This window comes from Cibotium barometz, chromosome 7 (assembly GCF_041138505.1).
Source record: "Cibotium barometz isolate CiBa-2024 chromosome 7, ASM4113850v1, whole genome shotgun sequence".
NCBI classification, from domain to species: domain Eukaryota; kingdom Viridiplantae; phylum Streptophyta; class Polypodiopsida; order Cyatheales; family Cibotiaceae; genus Cibotium; species Cibotium barometz.
In genome coordinates, this window is record NC_141052.1 from 7,205,380 (window position 1) to 7,227,653 (window position 22,274).

The window sequence follows — 22,274 nt, forward strand, 5'->3', positions numbered from 1 at the left end:
ATCTCAAAGAAGGGTACCTGTGCACCTGCGGTGCGGGCATTGAAGTCTCCAGCCAGAAGGATGTCCCCTAGATTGGAAAACTTCATAATGTCACCATAAAGGGGCAAGTACAGGGACTCTCCATGGGTGGCATATTTAGAATTGGAGGGTGCAAGTAGCACACTGCAAGGTAGATGTCTCGGGCCCCCTCTGTCTGGATCCTTACCCACAAAAATCGTGCGGCCTCATCCCGTCCGACCACCTGTATCACATGTTGAAGCTCCTCCCTGTATGGTAAAGCCATCCCCCCCGACCCCCAGGTACCCCCTACTGTGCATGGATGTGGGCGGTGAACAAACTCCCATCTGTATCCTCTCACCTCTGGAAGCTGCCTCCACTCGCACTGATGAGTCTCTGTGTATAAGACCAAGTCTCTTCCTCTAAATGTCTCCTCGAACAGACCTGCATCTCTCCTCAAGGTGCCATTGCAGTTCCAAACTGCAATCTCTAGCTTGGTCTCATAGGTCTCGCACCGTCATTGGGCACGTCGCTCAATGATGATCACCCTCCCATCCTTGTACACTGCCCATTTCCTTGCCTTCCATGTATCCAAGATGCGTAGCATGCACTCCCTCCTGTGTGCCCCTATGCTAGTGTGAGATTGTCTTTGAGGTGTAAGTCTTCTCTCCTTTTAGTGCCCGCCTTTTGGCAAGGAATGCTTGCCTCGCCTCCAACTCCGCAAACTTGAGGATGAGTGCGCATTCCTTGGTGGTGTCTTTGCCCACCCTCCATGCCTCGACAAAGGGGGTATCAACCATTTCCAGCTTTCTACATAGTGCTATGGCATCCTCTTTCGACGAGGCTCCTTCCTTCCATCCCACCACTCACATTCAATGCCCTAATCTTCCTTCTTTGCTCCTCTTCGAGTGTGTCATTGATGATGTTTGGGGATGACAATGGGTTCCGTTGCTTCTTGCAACCTCAATCCAGCTGCCCGCTTCTTCCACTTGTTTCTGTGTCTTCTTAATCACCTCGGCCCATGTGGTTGCCTCGTTTGCCTTCTTCTCCTCTTGTTCCTAGAGGGTCTTCGTTTGCTCTCTAAGTGTATTCAGCTCATCATTGAGGGATAGTTGAATCTCTCCTTCTTAGAATTGAGTACGTGCCCTCAAGGTCTCATTTTCCACTCTAAGGGTGGCAACTTGGGCCTCTAGCTCCATGATTAGTGAGGTATGGTAGCTGGTCTTTGCGTCCAACATTTGGACCATTTCCTCCTGCTTCTTGCTTAGCTGAGTTGCCATGTATGCCTGCATGTTTGCCTTCCACCTATCCATCTCCTCTTGCATGGAGGCATGCAACTCATGCCTAAGGTCATCACTATCCTTGTTCTCCCCGAGCTTCTTTTGTAAGTGCTCAATGTCCATATCCTGCATTTTGCATACTGCTCTCATGGTGGTCATGCATGTTTTGGTATGGGTGTCGCCCATCTTGTGTGTGCTCGCCCAAATCGAGCTGTATTTCCTCTCCTTCTCACCTCTAGTCCTTGTTGCCGACGAGCTGTCCATGTTGGACTGAAGGGGTCCCCCTTCTAGTACCGATTTTGCTCCTCAACTGGTGGACCCCATAGATGGCCAGCTGCAAGTGGGGGTAGTAGGCTAGCTATAACAAATTAATCATTTACAAAACTGATATGATCATGTAAAAAAGTGATGCAAGCATGTCTGTAAGAGTGAAAATAAAGACTATAAATCTTGTTTACCAAAATCTTAGAACATATTTGACTTATATGAACTATGCAAGTAGCAAAGTAAAAGAACTAGAATAGTAGAACACCTTTTCACTTATACAAAGAGATGTAAATCTTTGTATTTGGTATGAATGGTAACACTAGTATTTGGAGAGAAATAAACACTCCATAAATTCAGATTCATGCGTGAAGTTCGTATGAAAGGCATATCATTCGTAGTACCCAAATGGAACTCTATTGTTTGTTGAAAAAAACACTTGAATCTACCCAACATAAAATCCACAACCTAGTGCTGGAAGCAAACAAGCGCTCTACCAAAGAGGTCGTGTGGGTTGGAGCCTTGACACCGTACGGTTGTGTGTGAGTGGTGCGGCCTCTAGCTCGGCTACATCCCTCGAGGTGGGGCTTTAGGAAACCAAAAAATCCATAATGCCAAAAACATCATCAGTACCCCCTAAGAATTCACATTGTTTGTTGAAAGAAACACTAGCTAAAGGAAATGAATAGGAGACATCTCCTCTCTTTTGAGTCTACATCTCTTTTATTAACTTAAGAGTAACAAAATCAAAGGTTCTACCAAAAGAAATCCTGAAAGAACCTTTCCAAGGGGTGGGACTACGCAATGAAGCGTTGGCATATCATCTCCATTATGAATGAACCTTTCCTGCTTGAGTCTACAATTCCTTACGTAACGTGTGGAAAAGCCTATGTTTGCAATGAAAAAGGTGGATGTCTTTACAACACTAAGGTGAGAATTAGAGGATTTCATAACTTACAGATAGAGAGCAACTAGCATGCCTGTGAGGCTACCATTTGATGTTTCCTAACATGCATTGTAAATAAAACATTTTGCAAGTATTGACAAATTCAATCCAACATTTGTCTACATGGGGAAAAACAGAACCCTGGGCTTCATTCTAAAGCAGATTGTCATTCTCCATTGACATAAAACAGTGGCACCTAAGGCTTCTTCCACTTAAAGATCAAAATTAGAAACCTTCAAAAGAGATTAATCCTTCAGAGAACAAGGCAAAACGTAGTGCCTTCATCATACCTGCATCAAATTGTGATACTTCAGGTCTCCTCTTGGGCTCAAACCATGTTCGAGTTCACAACTACCTAGAATACACCAAATTTCAATATACCATGCCTGCAGGAACCCCTCTTGAGCTCAAGTTTCATGAGATTTCACTTCTTCACCGAATGGATCATTGAGATCTATTGACAAAACGGCCCTTTCTTCAAGCCCAACCTAACCCTGATCTGGCTCTCTTTGGTAAGAACCATTTTGATTGCCGTACAGCTCTTCCACATCTAACCGACATCGTAGAATCTGATACTAAGAAAACTAGTTTGCCTGATTCAAGGATTTTAATCACACAGAATGACAGACAAATCCGAAAAAACTGCTGCGCATGATTGGCAAGCAAAAATGTTTTTCATTTAGGCTCTAGACCCAATATACTGATGCAGCCCTCCCTTGGCTTAAAACCCACTGATCAAAATTGAAGAATCTTCACAGTTGTCTACAATCTGCAGCTCTTTAATCCTCATCAGAGTTTTCAAATTTGATGGAGTGTGACTGCAAGCCAATAAGTCCCCCTCTGTAAGAACCACGCTTCTTTTTGGTTTTTTCATGACGAAAGTCCCTGGATATTCAGCAGACCACACAAGCCACTTCTTAAGAGTAGAGCAACTCTAAGCTTTTGCCTATATGCTCTTACACAACCTGGATGCAATCTCTGAGATATCAAGTTCGCTTTACCTTCCTCGAACAAGCCCAAGCACCTCCTGTGCCTTAGCACCATAGCCTTCCTCGGCTCCATCCTGCAACATTTACAATAAATCTTCCAATTAGTTCTAAATACTAGTCTTCTTTTCTGTATTACAGAAGGTGAGTGTGTTGCTATGCAACATTACCTTGGCCCAGTACGAATTGTCAGACAAGCGTGGATCTGGAAATGACACCTGCAACAGTAGATAAGCAAGGAGGAGGAGCAAATCAAGCAACAGAGTACAAGATTTGAAGCAAAAAAAACAACCAAATGCTTCAGCAATGCCCAGCACTTCGACAATAGACAATCAGCCTGACCTTTTCCGCATCAACTCTCTTGAAAGCCAAGGCCCCAGTAGGCTGCAAGATGAAAGATGTTCACAATGTAAATCAGCTCTCTCTCTCTCTCAGGAGGAGGAAATCATGAGATTTTGGTTTCTACTTACTACATTGCAGACATAGGGACCTACATAGTATGTAGACCATGCTCTTTTTCTTTTCATGTTGTATTGCCATCCAGTTTACACATGGATTACATGGTCTCACAGACCCTTTGGGTATCTAGTAGACGTAAGTATAATCTCTCTCTCTCTCTCTCTCTCTCTCTCTCTCTCTCTCTCGGATGCCCCTACTCAATGGACCAGCCAGCACACACTAAGTGTCCATGTCTCACAGGTGCCACCCCACGTCCCAGGGGCCAGGCGTCGCGCTAAACAAAGTAATCCAGGTGCAGCAAGCTAGATCCATCCCCCACAGCTGCACATCTTTGGAGGCTCTCCATGTCCACCACCTGTGGAGGGGCAGTTCCTCGGATCTGGACCCACTTCAATCCCCTCACATTGTATCATTGTAGCATTTTACCATTGGCACGTATATGGCTGTTTTTTCTTTCAGCTCGAGTTGGGGGCTTTTCCATGATTCAATCTCTTCATGATCACATTGTAACACTTTTGATCTGATAGAGACCACTGAGTGTGCACCATCCCTTCTCAGAGCCAGACATCCCATATCTCAAAGGCCTCATCCCTCCACCTGGCAGCTGCAGATCCACAATAACCTTTGACAAAATGGCAAGCTCCCATCACAGAGAGATCTTCTCCCCTCTCTCTCTCTTCCTTCCTTCATCCCTCCACCCTCCTCCCCATGTAAAAACCCTCAGGCTGACATACTCTACGATTAACTTTGGTCTTTTGTAGACGTTAATAGAACTCTCTCTCGCTCTCATGGCCCAACAGGAACAAGAAGACCAACCAAGTCCATGATGGCCTATGCGGACACGCGATCCTCTCGCCCCACATATATTGGGTGTCACTTAAGCATAAACAAAAAGGAAAACACATATAGACTCAGGCATCTAGCTCACCGCCCAACCATGGAGCCATTCAAGCTCACCCCCGAGCCTACAGATACAAAACATTGAGGAGTACGTTGCAAATCTCCCAACAGAGGTCTTAACCAATGCAACATCAAGAATAAATACCCTATTCCTCGCCTCGATGAGATTTTTAATAGGTTGCATCGTGCCAAGTTCTTCATAAAATAGACTTGAAATCTGGGTATTATCAAATCATGATTCGAGTGCAGGACATTCCTAGACAGGAGCATTAAATGCATGAGGAAGGTTCTGGACGCTATAAGGCAGCACAAATTGTATGCAAGGAAAAGTCTTCTTCACAGACAAAATTGATTATATTGGTCATGTAGTTTCAAACGAAGGATGACTCTGGATCTTGCTAAGATCCAGGCTCTCATTAATTGGCCAACAACACTTAAGTTGACCAAGTATATTCGAAACTTCTTGGATTTAACAAGATGGTGTTGAATATTTGTAAAAGACTATGCCTACATAGCTGCATCACTTACTTCTCAGCTCAAAAAGGAGCTACCCTTCCAACGGTCACCAGAATGTCCAAGTAGTTTTGAGAAGCTAAAGGTGGTACTTGATTGTCAAACTAGGTTAAAGCTTCCAAACTTCAACAGGCCCATGGTTGTTAGAGGCGTCAAAGGCGTTTGGTACGAGGCGGGTATGGTATGCGCCTCGAAAGACTCATATTTTTTAGAGACGTTAGAGGCATCATATATATATATATATATATATATATATATATATATATATATATACAGTGAAAGTTGAGAGAGAGAGAGAGAGAGAGAGAGAGAGAGAGAGAAACTAGAGTGTGTATGTATGAGCTTTGAGGGAGGGAGGGAGAGGGTGTGTATGAGGAAGGAGAGAGAGTGTGTGAAAGAAAGAAAGCTGTATTAAACATCTGCAGAAGGCCAAAATGACCTATGAGACCAAAATAGTACATCCTCATCATCTGGATACATCATCAAGGGTACAAAGTAAAATGAAATGAACTAAAATGAACTGGTAGAGTATAGAGATAGCTTTATGAAAAACATCATCATCCTAGTGTGTGTGTTTGGGTCTTGAGAAAGGCTTAAGGGAGGAAGGGTGAGAATGTATGAGAGAGGGAGAGAGAGTGTGTGTGAGAGGGGCTGCCTTAGGCCCTTAAAGCCCCCATCTAGAGACTCAAACCAACAAAAAAAAAAAATGGTGGAAGCCTCGATCAAGCAATCGAACACCTCGAACTCCTCGAACTGTTAGAGGCATGCCTCTCGTAACAACTATGAACGCCATTTGAGGTGGTGACCGATGCTAGCGGTATTGCTATTGGTGCTGTCTTGATGCCATAAGGCCATCTTGTGGCTTATTAGCCTTGAGAGCTTCGGCCACATGAGAAAAACTATCATACCCATGATTTGGAGCTCTTGATTGTGATTCATGTACTTAAGCTCTAGAGGCATTACTTGCTAGGATGTATATTTCAATTGACCATTGATCACAAAATCTTAAAGTGGGTCTTCTCTCAACCTGTTCTTAACATGAGGTTGAGAAGATGGATTGAACTACTTCAAGAGTTTGATTTTCAGATTAAATTCCATCTTGGTGAGGAAAATGTATTAGCTGATACTCTTAGTCGTCAAGGTTTTAGTATGAAGATCTCTATGCCCTCTAATCCTCTTCCAAAGCAAGTTAAGGGTCTTCTTAACCAAGATCCTTATTTTCAGCCAATTGTGGAAACTCTCGATTCAAATTGCAAGAATCAGAAGCTTGAAGGTTTGACCTTGGATGACGGATGCATGTTGTATCATAAAAGTTGTGCATTTCCCTCAATGAGGGGATTAGAAACAAGATCCTCTCTGAAGCACATGATATCCCTTTTAGGTTATGCTAAGACCTATTCTTCAATTAAAAAGAGTTTTTTTTGGTAGGTTTAAAGAGGGATGTATTGAGCTATGTAAAGCAATGCCTATCTTGTCAAAAGATTAAAACGGAAATAGTTAAGCTTCACTTCTTAGAGATTCGGAAACACACAAAGCGGGAATGTTTTAGTATGGATTTCATCACTGGGCTCCAAACTATGCAAAGTGGATATGAGTACGGCCCATCACCCAGAGACAAATGGACAAGCCGAGAGGGTTAATGAAATTATTGAAGATATGCTTAGGACTTAATGCAATCAAGAACCTAAGAAATGGTTTAAATTTTTACATCTGGTAGAACATGCTTGTAATCCTCTTGTCTTGGGAATGTCTCCCTTTAAGGCCTTGTATGGACAAGAATGTATTACATCTTTGACTTTGTCAGATCCTCTAATTAGAGTTGAGGCCACAAAGCAGATGCTAGACGAAATGGATCCTTAAGTCAAGCTAATTCCATGAGTTCTTAAAGCCGCTCAAGATGACAAAAGGGTTATGCACACATAAAGAGATCCAAAAGACTATTCAAAGAGGAGATGCAGTGTTTCTCCGTGTCAAACCAAAGAAGAGTTCCCTATCCTTCGGAAAATTCCAAAAACTCTCTCCTAGGTTTGTGGTCCATATGTGATCACAAAGCAAATTAGTGAACAAGCCTATGAGCTCCTTCTATCACCTCATCTTGGAGTTCACAATGTCTTTCACGTAAGTCTCCTTAAAAGGTTATGTGGCTGACCCCTTCCCATATATTAGATGATGCCCAAGTGATCATCCCTAAATAAGCAAGGAAAATTTGAAGTAGAGCCATAACAAATATTAGACTTCCGAGAGAAACCTCTTCAGAATAGACTTCTCCGAGAGATTTTGGTAAAGTGGAAACACAAGCCACTCCAGGATGCCAAATGATATTCGTCACGCCTATCCCCATTTTTCAAGCTGAGGAGAGCTCATTCTTTCTAGGGGGAAAGGATGTAAGGTCTCTCCCTCTCTGTATCTAATGACCTGGGTTGTTTTCTTTTATTGTACTCCTATGTTATAAAAATTGAACTTGTGAATTTTGCCCCAATAGCAAGCTAGAAAATTTCTAAAGCTGCAAATTATAAAGAGATACAAAATTACTTTTTGTTTCAGAGACTCAAAGATAGAAATTAATAGATCCTTTATAAATTTTGCACGGCAACGGTGTAGTAAGTATTAAACAAGAGAATTTTTCATGGGTAAAGAGCTAGAAAAATTCACAAGCTGGCCATTATCAAGAGTTATGCTGATAGACCTTAATATGAGGATGGGCATGGCACATTAGCAAGAAATCAAAGAAAAATATCAAATGATGTTGAAAAATTAGAAACAAAATATTTTTTTTAGTGATTTTTGTAAAAGGTGAAATTATTGGTCCAATGTAAGTGACCATTTGGACACCTAGGTGCACTAAGATTGTAACCTTAGTTAATTAGACCTACCTTATTAATAAGGAGCTTGCTTGGGAAACCTATTCAAAGGACTTTCTTCCCCATCCCCCAGCCATGTGTCCACCATAACTCCTCCTCGAAAGAGCAAGACGTTTCTCACCTCAATCCCTTTTCCTTCTGTGACCATACCCACCCTCTTACTAATGTATTCGGGCTATTTGGAGACTTCTTCTCCCTATCCTCAAGCCACCTAACATCCATACCCCTTGAGAGCTGCTTTTTATCACAATTAAACCTCCCTCTTACTACCTAGAGCCTCCTACTATTATCCCCTCCACTCTCCAGTGATTTTGGAGCAATTGCTAGAGCTAGAAGACTACTTCCCGCTCTCCCAAAGCCAAGTTGTGAGTATTGTAAATAATTTTTTGGTCTTTCTCTGGATTTTCAGCAATTAATCTTAATTAAGCCTTCCCTAGGATTTAGTTATGCTGCTAATGTGCTATGGAGTGTGGTATAGTGTCCCAAGAGACCCTTGGAGTTTTCTACTCTCCTCTCTCTCTCTCTATCACTCTCAATCATGTAATTAGAGAGCTCCTCTTCACAGATTAAACTCAAAAAAACCATTAATTAAGATTAGTAATTAGGCTTAATGATTAGGGTAAGTACAGAAGTGAAATTGTGTGATTCAGCTATACTTTAATCAATTTTTTGTTAGAGTTAAGCTGTTTGTTAGAATTTCTCTCATAGGGATTCTTCTCTCTTTATGTTTTCTTAATTCTCAATTAGCTTAAGCATCTCTTTTGTGCTTTTCCAAAAGACTAGAGATTATCTACCTTTCCTAATATCTCAAATAGATTAGAGTAATTCCTGTTGTGGTTATTACTTTATAGTGCTGTGTTTGGGATTTATATGATTAAACAGGATTACGGTCTTGTCTCTCTGTAAGGAGAGAAACGTAATTTGTAATTGTAAATTGGAAATGAGAGAGGATGAATAAATTGCATATAATTGGGCATAGCACAAGCTATGGTTTTCCTATCTTGTACTATGAGAGAAGCAGGGATTTTGTGAGAAATCAAAGAGAGTTTTCATTTCTTCCTCAATAGGAAGCTTGGTGTACATGAGTAGAAAAGATTGTCTTCTCTTAATCTAGGTCTTATTACTCTCGTTTATAGCCACTTTACAAGTGATGGTAATTAAGAATAGTGTTAAGTACTATATCTTCACACACTCAAATCAACTGGCAAGAGTTGTGTGATTTTTGGGTGGATCCTCACCCACCTTGACTTGGCACCCAATTGAGCCTTTTCAATGGATTCCAAATGGCACGCTGGTTAGAACGTGCTAGATATTTGAGATGTCGGGTGGCGATAAATATCTCGTCTTGACAACAGCTTGCCTCACTTCTTCCAAGCATTCAGCAGAAGCTCTTTTACTCGAGCACCTTGTTGGCCACGTGGTTGGCCATAGGAGGGCGGTCGGCAGAGTACACGCATTGCATCCACCCTGTGGAGTCGCTACTACGGCAGTGCATTTGGGACTATCCCAAAGCCCAACAACTTTGACACAGTATTCTTCGCCTCTACACAACGGTGCGGTCCACACCGCATATTGCACCAACTCCAATACACCCTAAAGGAAGAAAGCAAAATCAAGAACAATACTCCTCAATAAAGTTGACACCAAATTTGGGTTGTCGGTACTACTCAACACATGTATGTCTACACCACCATCTTGTGGTACATACTCCACGTAATACCTTCATTAATACATCGTTGTCAATGCCCTCTCCAAGAAACCTATGCACTATGAAGACACACCCACAAGTATATCCTTCCAAGGTGAAGACAAATCTAGTGATGTGTCCCCTAGTGGTGCCTTCATGACACCAAACACCGAAGATACTCCCCCAATGCCTTTGTGACACCAGACACTAAAGATGCTCCACCCAATGCAAAACGGCAAGTGAGAAGATTCCTATGTACTATCCCAAAAACTAAAGTAACTGCCACCAAAGCTATAGATTCCCCACCTAGTACAAACGAAAATTGTGAGTACTCTTCCTTAGAGACTTGTTGGAATCTTCCTATGTCCATACCTCTGTGAAGCACCCCTGGTGTGTGCTCAACCAGCTGAGACACGCACACATGCATCTCCTTCACACGCATTCTCAGGTTTTGAAGAAGCCGCCTCCTCGGACTACTCCTCCAAAGTCCTCAGACAATCCTTCACAATGTGCTCAATGCCATCACACTTGAAACATTGACCAGTCAATCGCTTGGCACAAAACTCCTCCTGAGAGCGTCATGTACGTTACACTCTCCTATGTTGTTATCCTCCATGGCCCTGACCGCTCCTCCATTAAGAGTTGTCTTGCCCTTCTCCTACTGGACTTTCTATTTAGTCCCACGCTTGGCACTCTTGGAATTTAGGGGCTCTACCCTATCCAAGCAGCCAACCCCAGAAAAGAAAAAAAAAATGCAGGTTCAGTAGCCTCTAATGCCATCTATAGAACACTTATCTATGTGCTAGTGTTTTCAAAGATAGAAAAGAGTCCAACGGAATCACACATACAGCAAACATAAAAGTCCTAAACTATTGTTTGTATTATGCACAAGAAAGTGTTACAACTGAAATTTAAGTGCAAGACGTGATTGAGAACGAAACATCAATTCACAACCCATGCTCTGCCGAAGATCTCCTTGGCCAGCCATGCCTTATAGAGAAACGCTCAACAAATGCCTAGCACTAAGAAATGCATATGACAATGCCGATTGCCTTATGCACGTACATATATGCAACATTGTGCTTGTCTGCCAATGAATAATGTTGTCGGCCTGCTATTATTGCCCACGAACAGCAATTAATGCTGCTGACTACCACATCATCAGTGCCATGTCATCACCCAGCACATGGCACCTGCCCCTACCCAAGTTGTTGCATGTTCTGGTGTAACTTCCATGCACTCCACATCCAAGTGTACGACTTCTGGCTCATAATAAGTCCATCATCAGAAACTCGCAAGGAGTGCTCTGTAGAATTTGAGTTTCACGGCAATTTCAGGTGGGGCCATCCATGTGTGGCTCGTGTGAAGACTTTAACGTCTACTAAAGACCCAATGGGTCTATGAGACCAGAAGTGTTACATACATTCCACGTTTAAACTGAAGATCATAAACATAAGCATGGATAAATAGAAAAGCCAAAGAAAATAGGTCTGCATACTACACAGATCCAATCAGTAGTAAGGCCGATGAAACGAGTGGAGCTCATCATGTGTCATCCTCCCTCTATGAGGGCATACAGAGAGCCAATGTCCACTGCATAGAGTGGTGCAAATCTATGTCTGAGAAGAGAGAGAGAGGAGGTTATTAGCAAACGGTCAAACCAACTAGACTGAGGCTTAGAGAGAGAGAAAGCTATAGTGCATAAGGATGACAGTTGAAGACACAACACAACACTCAATAGGTACACATCAAGAGCAAATGATCTACAGTAGTGAGTTAGTTCCAAGGTGTAAGAGGCCTCCCAGGCCTCTCTAACAAAGATCTCCTAAACATTGTCCAACACAAGATTAGAGAAAAAGGGTGTAGCCAAGCTCACCACCCATCCATAGGACCACTACTTTTATCCACCCCCGAGCCAGGGGCTAAGGTTCCACTCCACCGATACATGCTACTATGCTAGTCAGCACTCGCATCCCATACCACCAGTGCCTACCCATAGGGGCCCTCCCTGTGATATGCCATGTCCGTGATAGGAGTAGAAACTCTGGTCCATGCATAGACCTATCAAAAGTGCACCGCTCAACTGACTCTCAAATAATAACCCCAAGGCATCACTCATATAGTGATAATAGTTGCTATAAATAGCTAACTTGCTATAGATAGCAAGTAAATAGTTTATTAATTCTGCACCTTAGCCCACTGTAACTACCTGCTATCTCCTAATCCCAGGGCCCCCTAACCCTATTGAATTAGACCTGCTAATCCGAGGATTAGCTCCAGGTACATAATATACTTCCCCTCCTCAGAAGTTTCCACTCTTGGAAACAAAATCTACCTAGGAAAGAAAATCAGGGAACCTATGCTCTATACTAGCAACTGTCTCCCAAGTCGAGTCCTCCTCTATATATACCTTCATAAGGTCAGAAAAATCTGAACTTACGAATTGAGAGATTTGAGAAAGAAATAATACTGAAGAAGGACAAAGACAAAAACAAAGCATTTGAAAGATCAAAAATAAATAAACTAACAAACCTAGCTACTAAGGAGAGGAAATCAAAAGATAATATCAAACAAAGACTTTTAATTAAGACATTAACAAAAAAACAAAAAACAAAAAACAAAAACAAACAAACAAAACAAAACAAAAGACAAGAAACAAGAAAACAGAACAAAACAATTACATGAATGAAAGAAACTTTAAAAAAATAAAAAATAAAAAATAAAAGACACACACACACACACACACACACACACACAAAGGCATACACACACTTCTTCTCAATAAGAACTTAAACCTTTTGGGCTAAGATACTAAACAACAACACAAAATAGCAAAACAGAAAACTGTAAACTCTAGACCTAAAGCACTTAAGAGCCAGAACCAAACATTAAGCTAAACTTTAAAAAAGACTTCGACTCAAAAGTGCAACCATTAACTCCAATGTATGTCTGAACATGAACTGTAGGTTCATCAACTCTATCATGCATAGCGTGGACAATAAGCTATGACACCCCTACTCTACCCTATCTTTCCACTTGATTTTATACTCAAGGATCAACTTATTCCTAAGTTGCCTTTCTTCTGAAATCAATCAACTTAAACCTTTTGAGGTGAGATACTAAACAACAACACAAAATAGCAAAACAAAGAACTGTAAACTCTAGACCTAAAGCACTTAAGAGCTAGAACCAAACATTAAGCTAAACTTTAAAAAAGACTTCGACTCAAAAGTGCAACCATTAACTCCAATGTATGTCTGAACATGAACTGTAGGTTCATCAACTCTATCATGCATAGCGTAGACAATAAGCTATGACATCCCTACTCTACCCTATCTTTCCACTACCCTATCTTTCCACTTGATTTTATACTCAAGGATCAAGTTGCCTTTGTCTGAAATCAATCACAGCTTCTAATTAATTGGAACATAGGACAAGTCCTCAGCTCCCAGCATCTCTTTCTGTCCACTGACATGAAAGTCGAGTCCTCCTCTACCCTATCTTTCCACTTGATTTTATACTCAAGGATCAACTTATTCCTAAGTTGCCTTTCTCTAAAATCAATCACAGCTTCTGATTCATGTGGAACATAGGACAAGTCCTCAACTCCCAGCATCTCTTTCTATCCACTGACATGAAAGACTTGATGAACTTTCACATTCTAAGCAATTTCAGTCTTTACGCTACCTCTCCGATCTTTTTAGGGATCTGAACCGGTCCTCAATACCTAGGGCATAACTTCCCAACCTTCCCCACTCGTAAAGTCTCGCAACTCTTGGGTATTCGCAAATACATGAGCATTCCCTCAGATAACTTCCTCAACGAACGTGGTAAACCATATAGCCTGAAAAGGTGCTCAACAAACTGTTGAACCAATTCAGCAGATGTTAGTGTTTTCCTTCTGGGTAAAGATCTTGCCATCTTTGTCAATTTGTCTACCACCACCCAAATGGCATCATGCCATCTACGAGTGCATGGTAAACCAGTGATAAAGTCCATGGAAATACTCTCCCATTTACTACAAGGGATCTCCATAGGATGTAACAGTCCTCCAGCCTCAATCTTGTTCACCTGACATTGATGACACTTTACCACATAGTCTTGGACTTCTGCCCTCATCTTGGGCCAGTAAACATACGTTTTACCCATAGGTGTCAAGTACAATATCATACAATTCGTACGATACGATACCGTATGAGAAAATACGGTATGATATAATTTTTTTTCTTATCGTACGATAAAATATGGTGTTTAAAAATATACTTATAAACTTAGGTATTTCCAATTCCAGATATGCAGTATTTTAAAAAGGAGGGAAGCATCATAGTACAGAGGAAGCTCAAACAGCCATAGATAAGCAAAAAAAAAGACCATTACCTCCCAAAAAAAAAAACCTAGAGAAAATTTTTTTGAAGAAACGAACTTTCGAAAAAATAAACTTTTTTTTAAAAAAAATCCGTACGATATCGTGCCGTACGATAAGCCATCGTACGCCATACGGAAACAACCCTGGTTTTACCTAATCATAGGTTCGTTGTACCCCCGGAGGACCTGTCATAGGAGCATCGCGATAGTCATAAGGATGCTCCTCCTAATGTCGACATTATTCCGCACGCAAACTCTATCATTTCAAAATAACAACCCGTTCCAAATAAGATACTGACCACCAGCCACCTTGATAGGTGGAATGATCAAGCACTTTCGTCCACATCCTTTGAGGAGGTTAAAAAGGGAAAGGATTGCGTCTAAATACTCCCTCACTACTACTTATGGAAGAAAGTGAATCCTAAAAAAGAACGAACATGTCTAACAATCCGAGGTACTAACCAATCCAAAACCTTCTAGATCCGCTCAAGATCTGTGCTCATCCCATCTCTGGAAATCCGATGACACAGGTATGTGATTTCTTTGTAAATAAAATCACACTTAGAGATTTTTGCATACAATCGTTCATGCCTCAGAATCCCCAAGACGTGCTTGAGGTGCCCTACATGCTCCTTAATCCCCAAGATGTGCTTGAGGTGCCTACATGCTCCTTCAAAGAAGGGTTGTGTATCAAAATATCATCTAAGAATACCACAACAAATTTCCCCAAACAATCTCAAGAGAGATCATTCATCATCTACGAAAAAGTAGCAGGAGGATTAGTGAGCCCAAAAGGTAATACGAGAAACTCGTAATGACCATAATTGGTTCAAAAACCTCTCTGAAAGACTTCCTCCTCGCCTGTCCCAATCTGATGATAACCTATACGAAAGACTTCCTCCTCGCCTGTCCGAATCTGATGATAACCTATACAAGATCCATCTTCGTAAAATACTTGGCTCCCTGGAGCCTACCGATCAGGCCGTCCACTATGTTGGGGTAAAGGCGTTATGCCCACCCTTATAGTGTGTACAAGCCCATAAGTTATAGTACATAGTACACTTAGTACTTTTAATGTACTAAGTGCACTATGTGTACTAGTGCAATATACATGTGTGATAGGGGAGTCACACACTCATGCTTTTCATGAGTTGACTTATCCCCACAACTCTCTCTCTCTCTCCCTTGCTTCTCTGTGTATGTCTCCCATGAATGAACCTTAACCCTAATTCAGGTTTCTCCCCATCAACTGGTATCAGAGCCGGTGCCCTTTGAATCTCTCTGCTGTGCTGGTGCCCATTTTGAATCACTTGTCTTAAGCAGTGCTGCTCTCCCAGGCGCAGGTGGAGAAGAAGGCGAATGGTGGCTCATGCAGGTCAGTCAGCGCAGCAGCAGCCAGCGCACCAACAAAGTGCTACTAGGCGAAGGCAGCAGGTCAGTTCCCACAGACGGCGCCAGAAGAGGTAGCGATTCACCATAGCGTGCGAAGGCAGGCGAACTGACTTTTACTGGGCGTGAAGCGAAGGAGCCAGCGCTGACTGCTGGGCGTGAAGCAAAGGCGCCAGCGCTAAGCGTCGATCGTGGAGGCAGCAGCCGTAGGCTGGGCGTCGAAGGCTACTAAGCGTATGAACGTGTGGCGCTAGGCGAGTGAAGCGAAGGCGTAGGCGTATAGCCAGGCGAGTGAGGCAATCGAAACGCAAGCAGCGTGAGCACTCGTAGTGCGTAGGGGAGGCAGTCGAGCGAAGGCTCCGTTCCATCGGAAGCGTAGCCCCCTTCCTTAGGCCCTTTCGCCCTTGACCTTGGCTGCCCAGGACAACCCACGCAGCCAGCCTACGTGGCTGCCCAGGCTGCCCAACCAGCAAGCAACTGGCTGCCCACAGCCAGGTGGGGCTGCCCAGATGCTTCAGAAACTGCCCAGCATCGAAGTCGCCGCCACCACCACCTCCGTCTCAACCTGCAAGTCAAGAAACTCAGAAAAATCAGAAATTTCAGAGGTATTTTTGCTTCAATTTTGCGAATTTCTTATCAATTCAAGCAATTGAGCAGGTACAGGTGCCCAATTGCTCAATTTTTGAGCAAAATTGGCAAAATTGGGTGACATTGGTCACAATCAGGATAAATTTGCAGGAAATTGGTCAAATCAGGATCAATTTGCAGGAAATTGGATGTCGAAATTTGGGGATTTTGATGTAATTGTGCAATTAAGCACTCATACATGCTGTATGATGTGAAAAATCGCACATTTGGGCAAAATTGCAGCAAATTGCAGTGCAAATCAAGGTGCTTTTGTGCCGATTTGGTTGATTTGCATGCAGGCGATCGCATTTGATGCTGTGGATAATGTGCTGATGCCTTACAAGCACTCAATGTGCCTGTAAATCAAGGGGCTTTCATGTATTTGATGTATATGTGGCCAGGGGGAAGCATCGTGAACACTCTGGATGCCTTCATGTGCGCCAATGTACCATGCATGATCAGAAATTGATCTCAAATCAAGGGGCTTTTCAAGTTCGTATGCTTGTTGAGCTTGGCAAAGCAGCAGGCAAGCCATTTATGCCTTGAATCCTCAAAAATCAGCTTGCAGTCAAGGGGCTTTTGCCCAATTTCTGTTTGGGACTGTTTTATGCAGTGTACAGGACTGTAAAAGTCTGATTTTCACTCATTTGGACAGCCAGGAGAGCATTTATTGCTATTGTACCTGCTGGTACAGATTTGGTACAGCTTTGTGCATGTTTTGGCATGGCTGTACACTATTTTGAGTGATCAAAAGGTTCAAATTCAGCTGCTGAAATTGCCGATACAGGTTTGGTACATCATTGGTGAGCACTTGGTACTGCTGTACAGTACTTTGGAGAGGCAAAAGAGCACATTTAAGTGCTGTCCAAAATCTGCAGCAACCAGATTTTGGTGTTTTCATCACAAAAAGTGGGAGAAAAGTTGCATTCTTGCTTCCGCAGTGGGAGATAAAGCTTGGGAGAACATTTGTAAGCACTTTGTGTGCTTTGGGTGCAGTGTTTGCACATCTTTTGGTGCAGTGTTTGCACATTTGCAGGGAGTCAGGCATTGACAGGTTGCATTTTGCTATGGCAACCACAGGTGAGAGCTCTTCATTGCTTCACATCAAGAAGCTTGAAGGCTCGCATAATTATGATATTTGGCAAACCCAGTGCTACAATGTGTTGCTCCAGAAAAAGCAGCACAAGCCTATCAAAGAAAGGGGTGTGATGCCCGCTTCTCTTACAGCTGAAGAGTGGGAAGATATGGATGAGCTGGCAAGATCTACTATCATGTTGTCTGTGTCAGACTCATTACTTTTCAGCATTCGTGAAGAGAAGACAGCTTGGGGAATGTGGCAGAGATTGCAGGACTTGTATGCCCAACAAAGTGCCTCAAGCAAAGTGTATTGGTTGAAGAAACTCATAGGTCTTCAGATGAAGGAAGGGGCGTCTATGACAGCCCATTTAAATGAGTTTAATGGTATTGTCAGCCAGGTCATCAATCAAAAGTTGGCAATGGACGATGAGTTCAAAGCCACTTTTTTGTTATGCACTTTGCCAGAGAGTTGGGACACATTCAGGACAGCCACTAGCAATTCGAATGCTATGCTGTCATATGCAGATGTTGAGGGTGCTCTTCTTCAAGAAGAGATGAACAGGAAAAACAACTCTGTTGGAAAGTCCAATGCAATGAATGCACGTGGGAGATCCCAACAAAGGGGAAAAAGCCAAGAAAGGGGAAGGAGCAAGTCTCGCTCCAAAAAGGATTTGGAATGCCATTATTGTGGCAAAAAGGGACACATTAAAAAACAATGCTACAAATGGAAAAATGATCAAAAGGAAAAGGGAAAAGGCAAAGACAAAGAGAAGGATGAAGCCAAAGATGTAAAGCCAAAGGGCAAAAGTGGAGTCAAGATTGAAGAAATCAATGTGTCACATGCAGGTGGCAGTGAGGATGAGGTCCTATTTACTTCTTCACTTGATGCCCATTCACTTCTTACAGGTGGTCATGGTATGCACTCATGGATCATTGATTCAGGTGCCTCCTTTCATGTCACAGGTTGCAGAGACTTGTTTGTCAGGTACACTGCTGGCAATGAAGGAGTTGTTTATTTGGGTGATAACCATGCATGCAAGATACTTGGCAGAGGTGATGTGAGGCTTGTATTTTCAGATGGCTCACAGCTTATGCTCCATGATGTCAGGCATGTGCTTGAGATCAAGAAGAATCTGCTTTCTACTGGACAGCTTGATGATGCTGATTATGTTACCACATTTGGTAGTGGAAAGTGGAAGATTAGTAAGGGCTCACTGGTTGTTGCCAGAGGCTCTAAGGTGGACACTCTTTACTTTATGCATGCAGGTGTTTGTCACCATGCTAATGTAAATGCAACCGAGCTGCCGGAAATCTCTATGTGGCATAGCCGGTTGGGACACATGAGTGTCAAGGGAATGGAGCAATTGTCTCGTTTGGGTTACTTGCCTTCTCTAAAGTTTTCAAGTTTTCAGTTTTGTGAGCATTGTATATATGGTAGGCAACTACAGTGCCCCCACAAGAAAGCTCTTGGACAGAAAGATGCTCAGTTAGAGCTTGTGCATACAGATGTATGTGAGATGCCTCAGCTTTCTTTGGGAGGGGCAAAATACTTTGTGTCTTTTATTGATGATGCCACACGCAAGGTGTGGGTCTATCCTCTTCGTTTGAAGAGTGATACATTCGCAGTGTTTCAGAAGTTTGTTGCTCATGTTGAGAATCAAACTGGCAAAACACTGAAGGCTTTGCGTTCCGACAATGGTGGAGAGTATACGTCCAAACAGTTTCAGGACTTTTGTGATGCTAAAGGCATCAAGAGGGAGCTCTCTACTCCTTATGATCCTCCACAAAACGGGACAGCAGAGAGGATGAACAGGACCATACAGGAGAAGGTCCGTTCTATGTTGTCACATGCTGCATTACCTCATGGTTTTTGGGCTGAAGCTGTTATGACAGCCGTTCACCTTATAAACAGGTCACCTAACACGAGGCTTGGTGGGAAAGTGCCAGAAGAAGTATGGACAGGGAAGCCTCCGTCATACAAGCACTTGAGAGTGTTTGGTTGCGTTGCGTACGTGCACATACGCAGGGAAATGCGCACCAAACTTGATCCTAAGTCTCACAAATGCATATTCCTAGGATATGGTGACAGAGGTGAAATGGGGTATAGACTTTGGGATCCCATGAATAGAAAGATCATACGTAGCAATGATGTCATTTTTGATGAAACATGCATGTATAAGGAGCCTGCAAGGCAACAGGAGCCTGGCAGAGTCATCTTTGATGATGATGGACATCATGGACAACAACAAATGGCTGTAAATCAGCCATTACAGCAGGAAAACCAGCCCTTAAATGGTGCTGAAAATGGTCCAAATGGACAGCCAGATATGGCAGAAGATATCCCTATGGATATACCACAGTTAGAGGAGATACCGGGCATGATTTTTCAGCCTTATGGCATGGAACAGGAGCCACCAATGGGTGATATGCAGGCTGGACAGCAACCTGCAAATGATGGTCATTGGGTACGGAGGTCCACTAGACCCTCCAGAGTCCCTGACAGGTTTGTTCCAGGGGTTGACTATTTGATGCTTACTGACTGTGGGGAGCCCTCATGTTATAAGGAGGCTTTACAGAGGGCAGACAAGGCTCTATGGGAGCGTGCCATGAAGTCAGAGATGGATTCTCTGCATAAAAATGGAACTTGGAAGTTGGTGCCTTTGCCTGCAGGCAAGAAGGTTTTGCCATGCAAGTGGGTATACAGGCTCAAAGTTGCATCAGATGCTAAGCCAAGATACAAAGCCAGGTTAGTGGCTAAGGGCTTCAAGCAGGAATATGGTGTGGACTTTGATGAGATCTTCTCTCCAGTGGTCAAAATGACCACACTTAGAGCTGTGTTGGCTTTGGTTGCGCATGATGATCTGGACTTGATTCAGATGGATGTGAAGACTGCTTTTCTTCACGGTGATCTCCATGAGGAGATATATATGCAGCAGCCAGAGGGTTATGCAGTAAGTGGAAAGGAGAAGCTTGTATGCAAGCTGAAAAAGAGTCTTTATGGGCTCAAACAGGCACCAAGAGAATGGTATCATAAATTTGATACATTCATAAAATCTCAGAAATTCAGGAGAAGTGACATAGATCACTGCTTGTACACCAAGAAAGCTTTGGATGGCAGTCTCTCGATTCTCATTCTGTATGTTGATGATATGTTGATTGCCGGGAAATCTCGTAAAGAGATGGATGCCTTGAAGCAGAGGCTGCATCAAACCTTTGATATGAAGGATTTGGGTGATGCTAATCACATCTTGGGTATGCGGATACTTCGGGACAGAAATCAGCATGTGTTGTATTTGTCTCAGAAGGAATACATTGGCAAAGTCTTGCAGAGGTTCAATATGGACGGGGGGAAGAAAGCTAGTACTCCTTTGCCTCCATATGTGAAACTCAGTGCTATGGACAGCCCACAGTCGGATAGTGACAGGGCTGATATGGCCAAGATTCCGTATGCTTCCGCTTGTGGCAGTCTCATGTATGCCATGGTTGCTACTAGGCCGGACATTGCATTTGCAGTGGGAGTGGTTTCTAGATACATGGCCAACCCTGGCAAGAAGCATTGGGAAGCAGTGAAAGGTGTCATGAGATACCTGAAGGGCACACAGGATTTGTGCATTTGCTTTGGCAAACAGGATGCATTAGTGCATGGTTACACGGATTCGGATTATGCCGGTCATCCAGATAACCGGAAGTCTACTACCGGTTATGTGTTTACATTCACAGGAGGTGCTGTGTCATGGATATCCAGGATGCAGAAGTGCACTGCCTTATCTACTACAGAGGCCGAGTATATTGCAGCCACAGAGGCTTGCAAGGAGGCATTATGGCTATCTCGGTTAGTGGTTGATTTGGGCTATACAGGGGATATTCCATTGTTGCATTGTGACAGTCAGAGTGCCATCCAGTTGGCAAAGAACCCTGTCTTTCATGCAAAGACGAAGCATGTGGATGTGAAGTATCACTTCATCAGAGAGGTGATAGAGAACAAGCAAATTCAGCTTGTTAAGATTCATACGGATGACAACCCGGCTGATCTGTTGACGAAGAGTTTGCCTCCGGAGCGGTTTGCTCATTGCAGACACTTGATGGGCATTGGATGAGGCCATTTTCAGCCTTGATATGGCCTTGTATATTATCATGTACATGCTGATTTTTTTTTCTTTACTTAAGGGCACTTTGCCTTTAAGTGGGAGGTTGTTGGGGTAAAGGCGTTATGCCCACCCTTATAGTGTGTACAAGCCCATAAGTTATAGTATATAGTACACTTAGTACTTTTAATGTACTAAGTGCACTATGTGTACTAGTGCAATATACATGTGTGATAGGGGAGTCACACACTCATGCTTTTCATGAGTTGACTTATCCCCACAACTCTCTCTCTCTCTCTCCCTTGCTTCTCTGTGTATGTCTCCCATGAATGAACCTTAACCCTAATTCAGGTTTCTCCCCATCACACTATAGGAAGGGAGTATCTATTCTTGACTGTAGTTTTATTCAACTTTTTAGAGTTGATACACTTCCTCCAAGTTTCGTCGTTTTATGGGTTCCTTAGGGTAGAGACTTCCGCTTGGAGTTTCTGCATCTAACTGTCAAAATAAGCTTTCTCGACCACAATTATATCCTCCTCTTCAACCATAATAGTATAGTGGCCAAACTCACGATCATGGCCAAGTTCCCCAACATCTACCCCTCTATCTTCATGTTCCCGTTCATGCTCGAACAAATCATCAGTAAAGGAGAAGGGCTGGGGTGTCACCATGGGTTTGAGGGATGGAAGAGAGAAAAAAGCTAGAGTGTATCTCTGTCACTACCAAAAAAAAACACAGAGATGAATATGTGCTTATTCTAAATGCTATCAAAAGTGAGGGAACAAAAAACTACAACCGGAGGTTGAAAAATCTGTGACTAGCCCATGAACCGACTTAC

At 42.9% G+C, this 22,274-nt stretch overlaps 1 protein-coding gene across 1 annotated transcript in view; it reads right to left on the minus strand.

The window, feature by feature from the left end:
* Positions 1-2,634: 2,634 nt before the first annotated feature.
* LOC147636635 (uncharacterized) overlaps positions 2,635-22,274 on the minus strand; it is a 38,448-nt gene continuing 18,808 nt past the window's right edge. The window contains exons 5-8 of the mRNA XM_086800087.1: positions 3,816-3,857; positions 3,644-3,691; positions 3,489-3,550; positions 2,635-3,372 (exon numbers count right to left, since the gene is read on the minus strand). Of these exons, the coding sequence (XP_086656213.1) occupies positions 3,267-3,372; positions 3,489-3,550; positions 3,644-3,691; positions 3,816-3,857 (258 nt within the window). The 3' untranslated portion in view covers positions 2,635-3,266. The remainder of the gene's footprint in view (positions 3,373-3,488; positions 3,551-3,643; positions 3,692-3,815; positions 3,858-22,274) is intronic.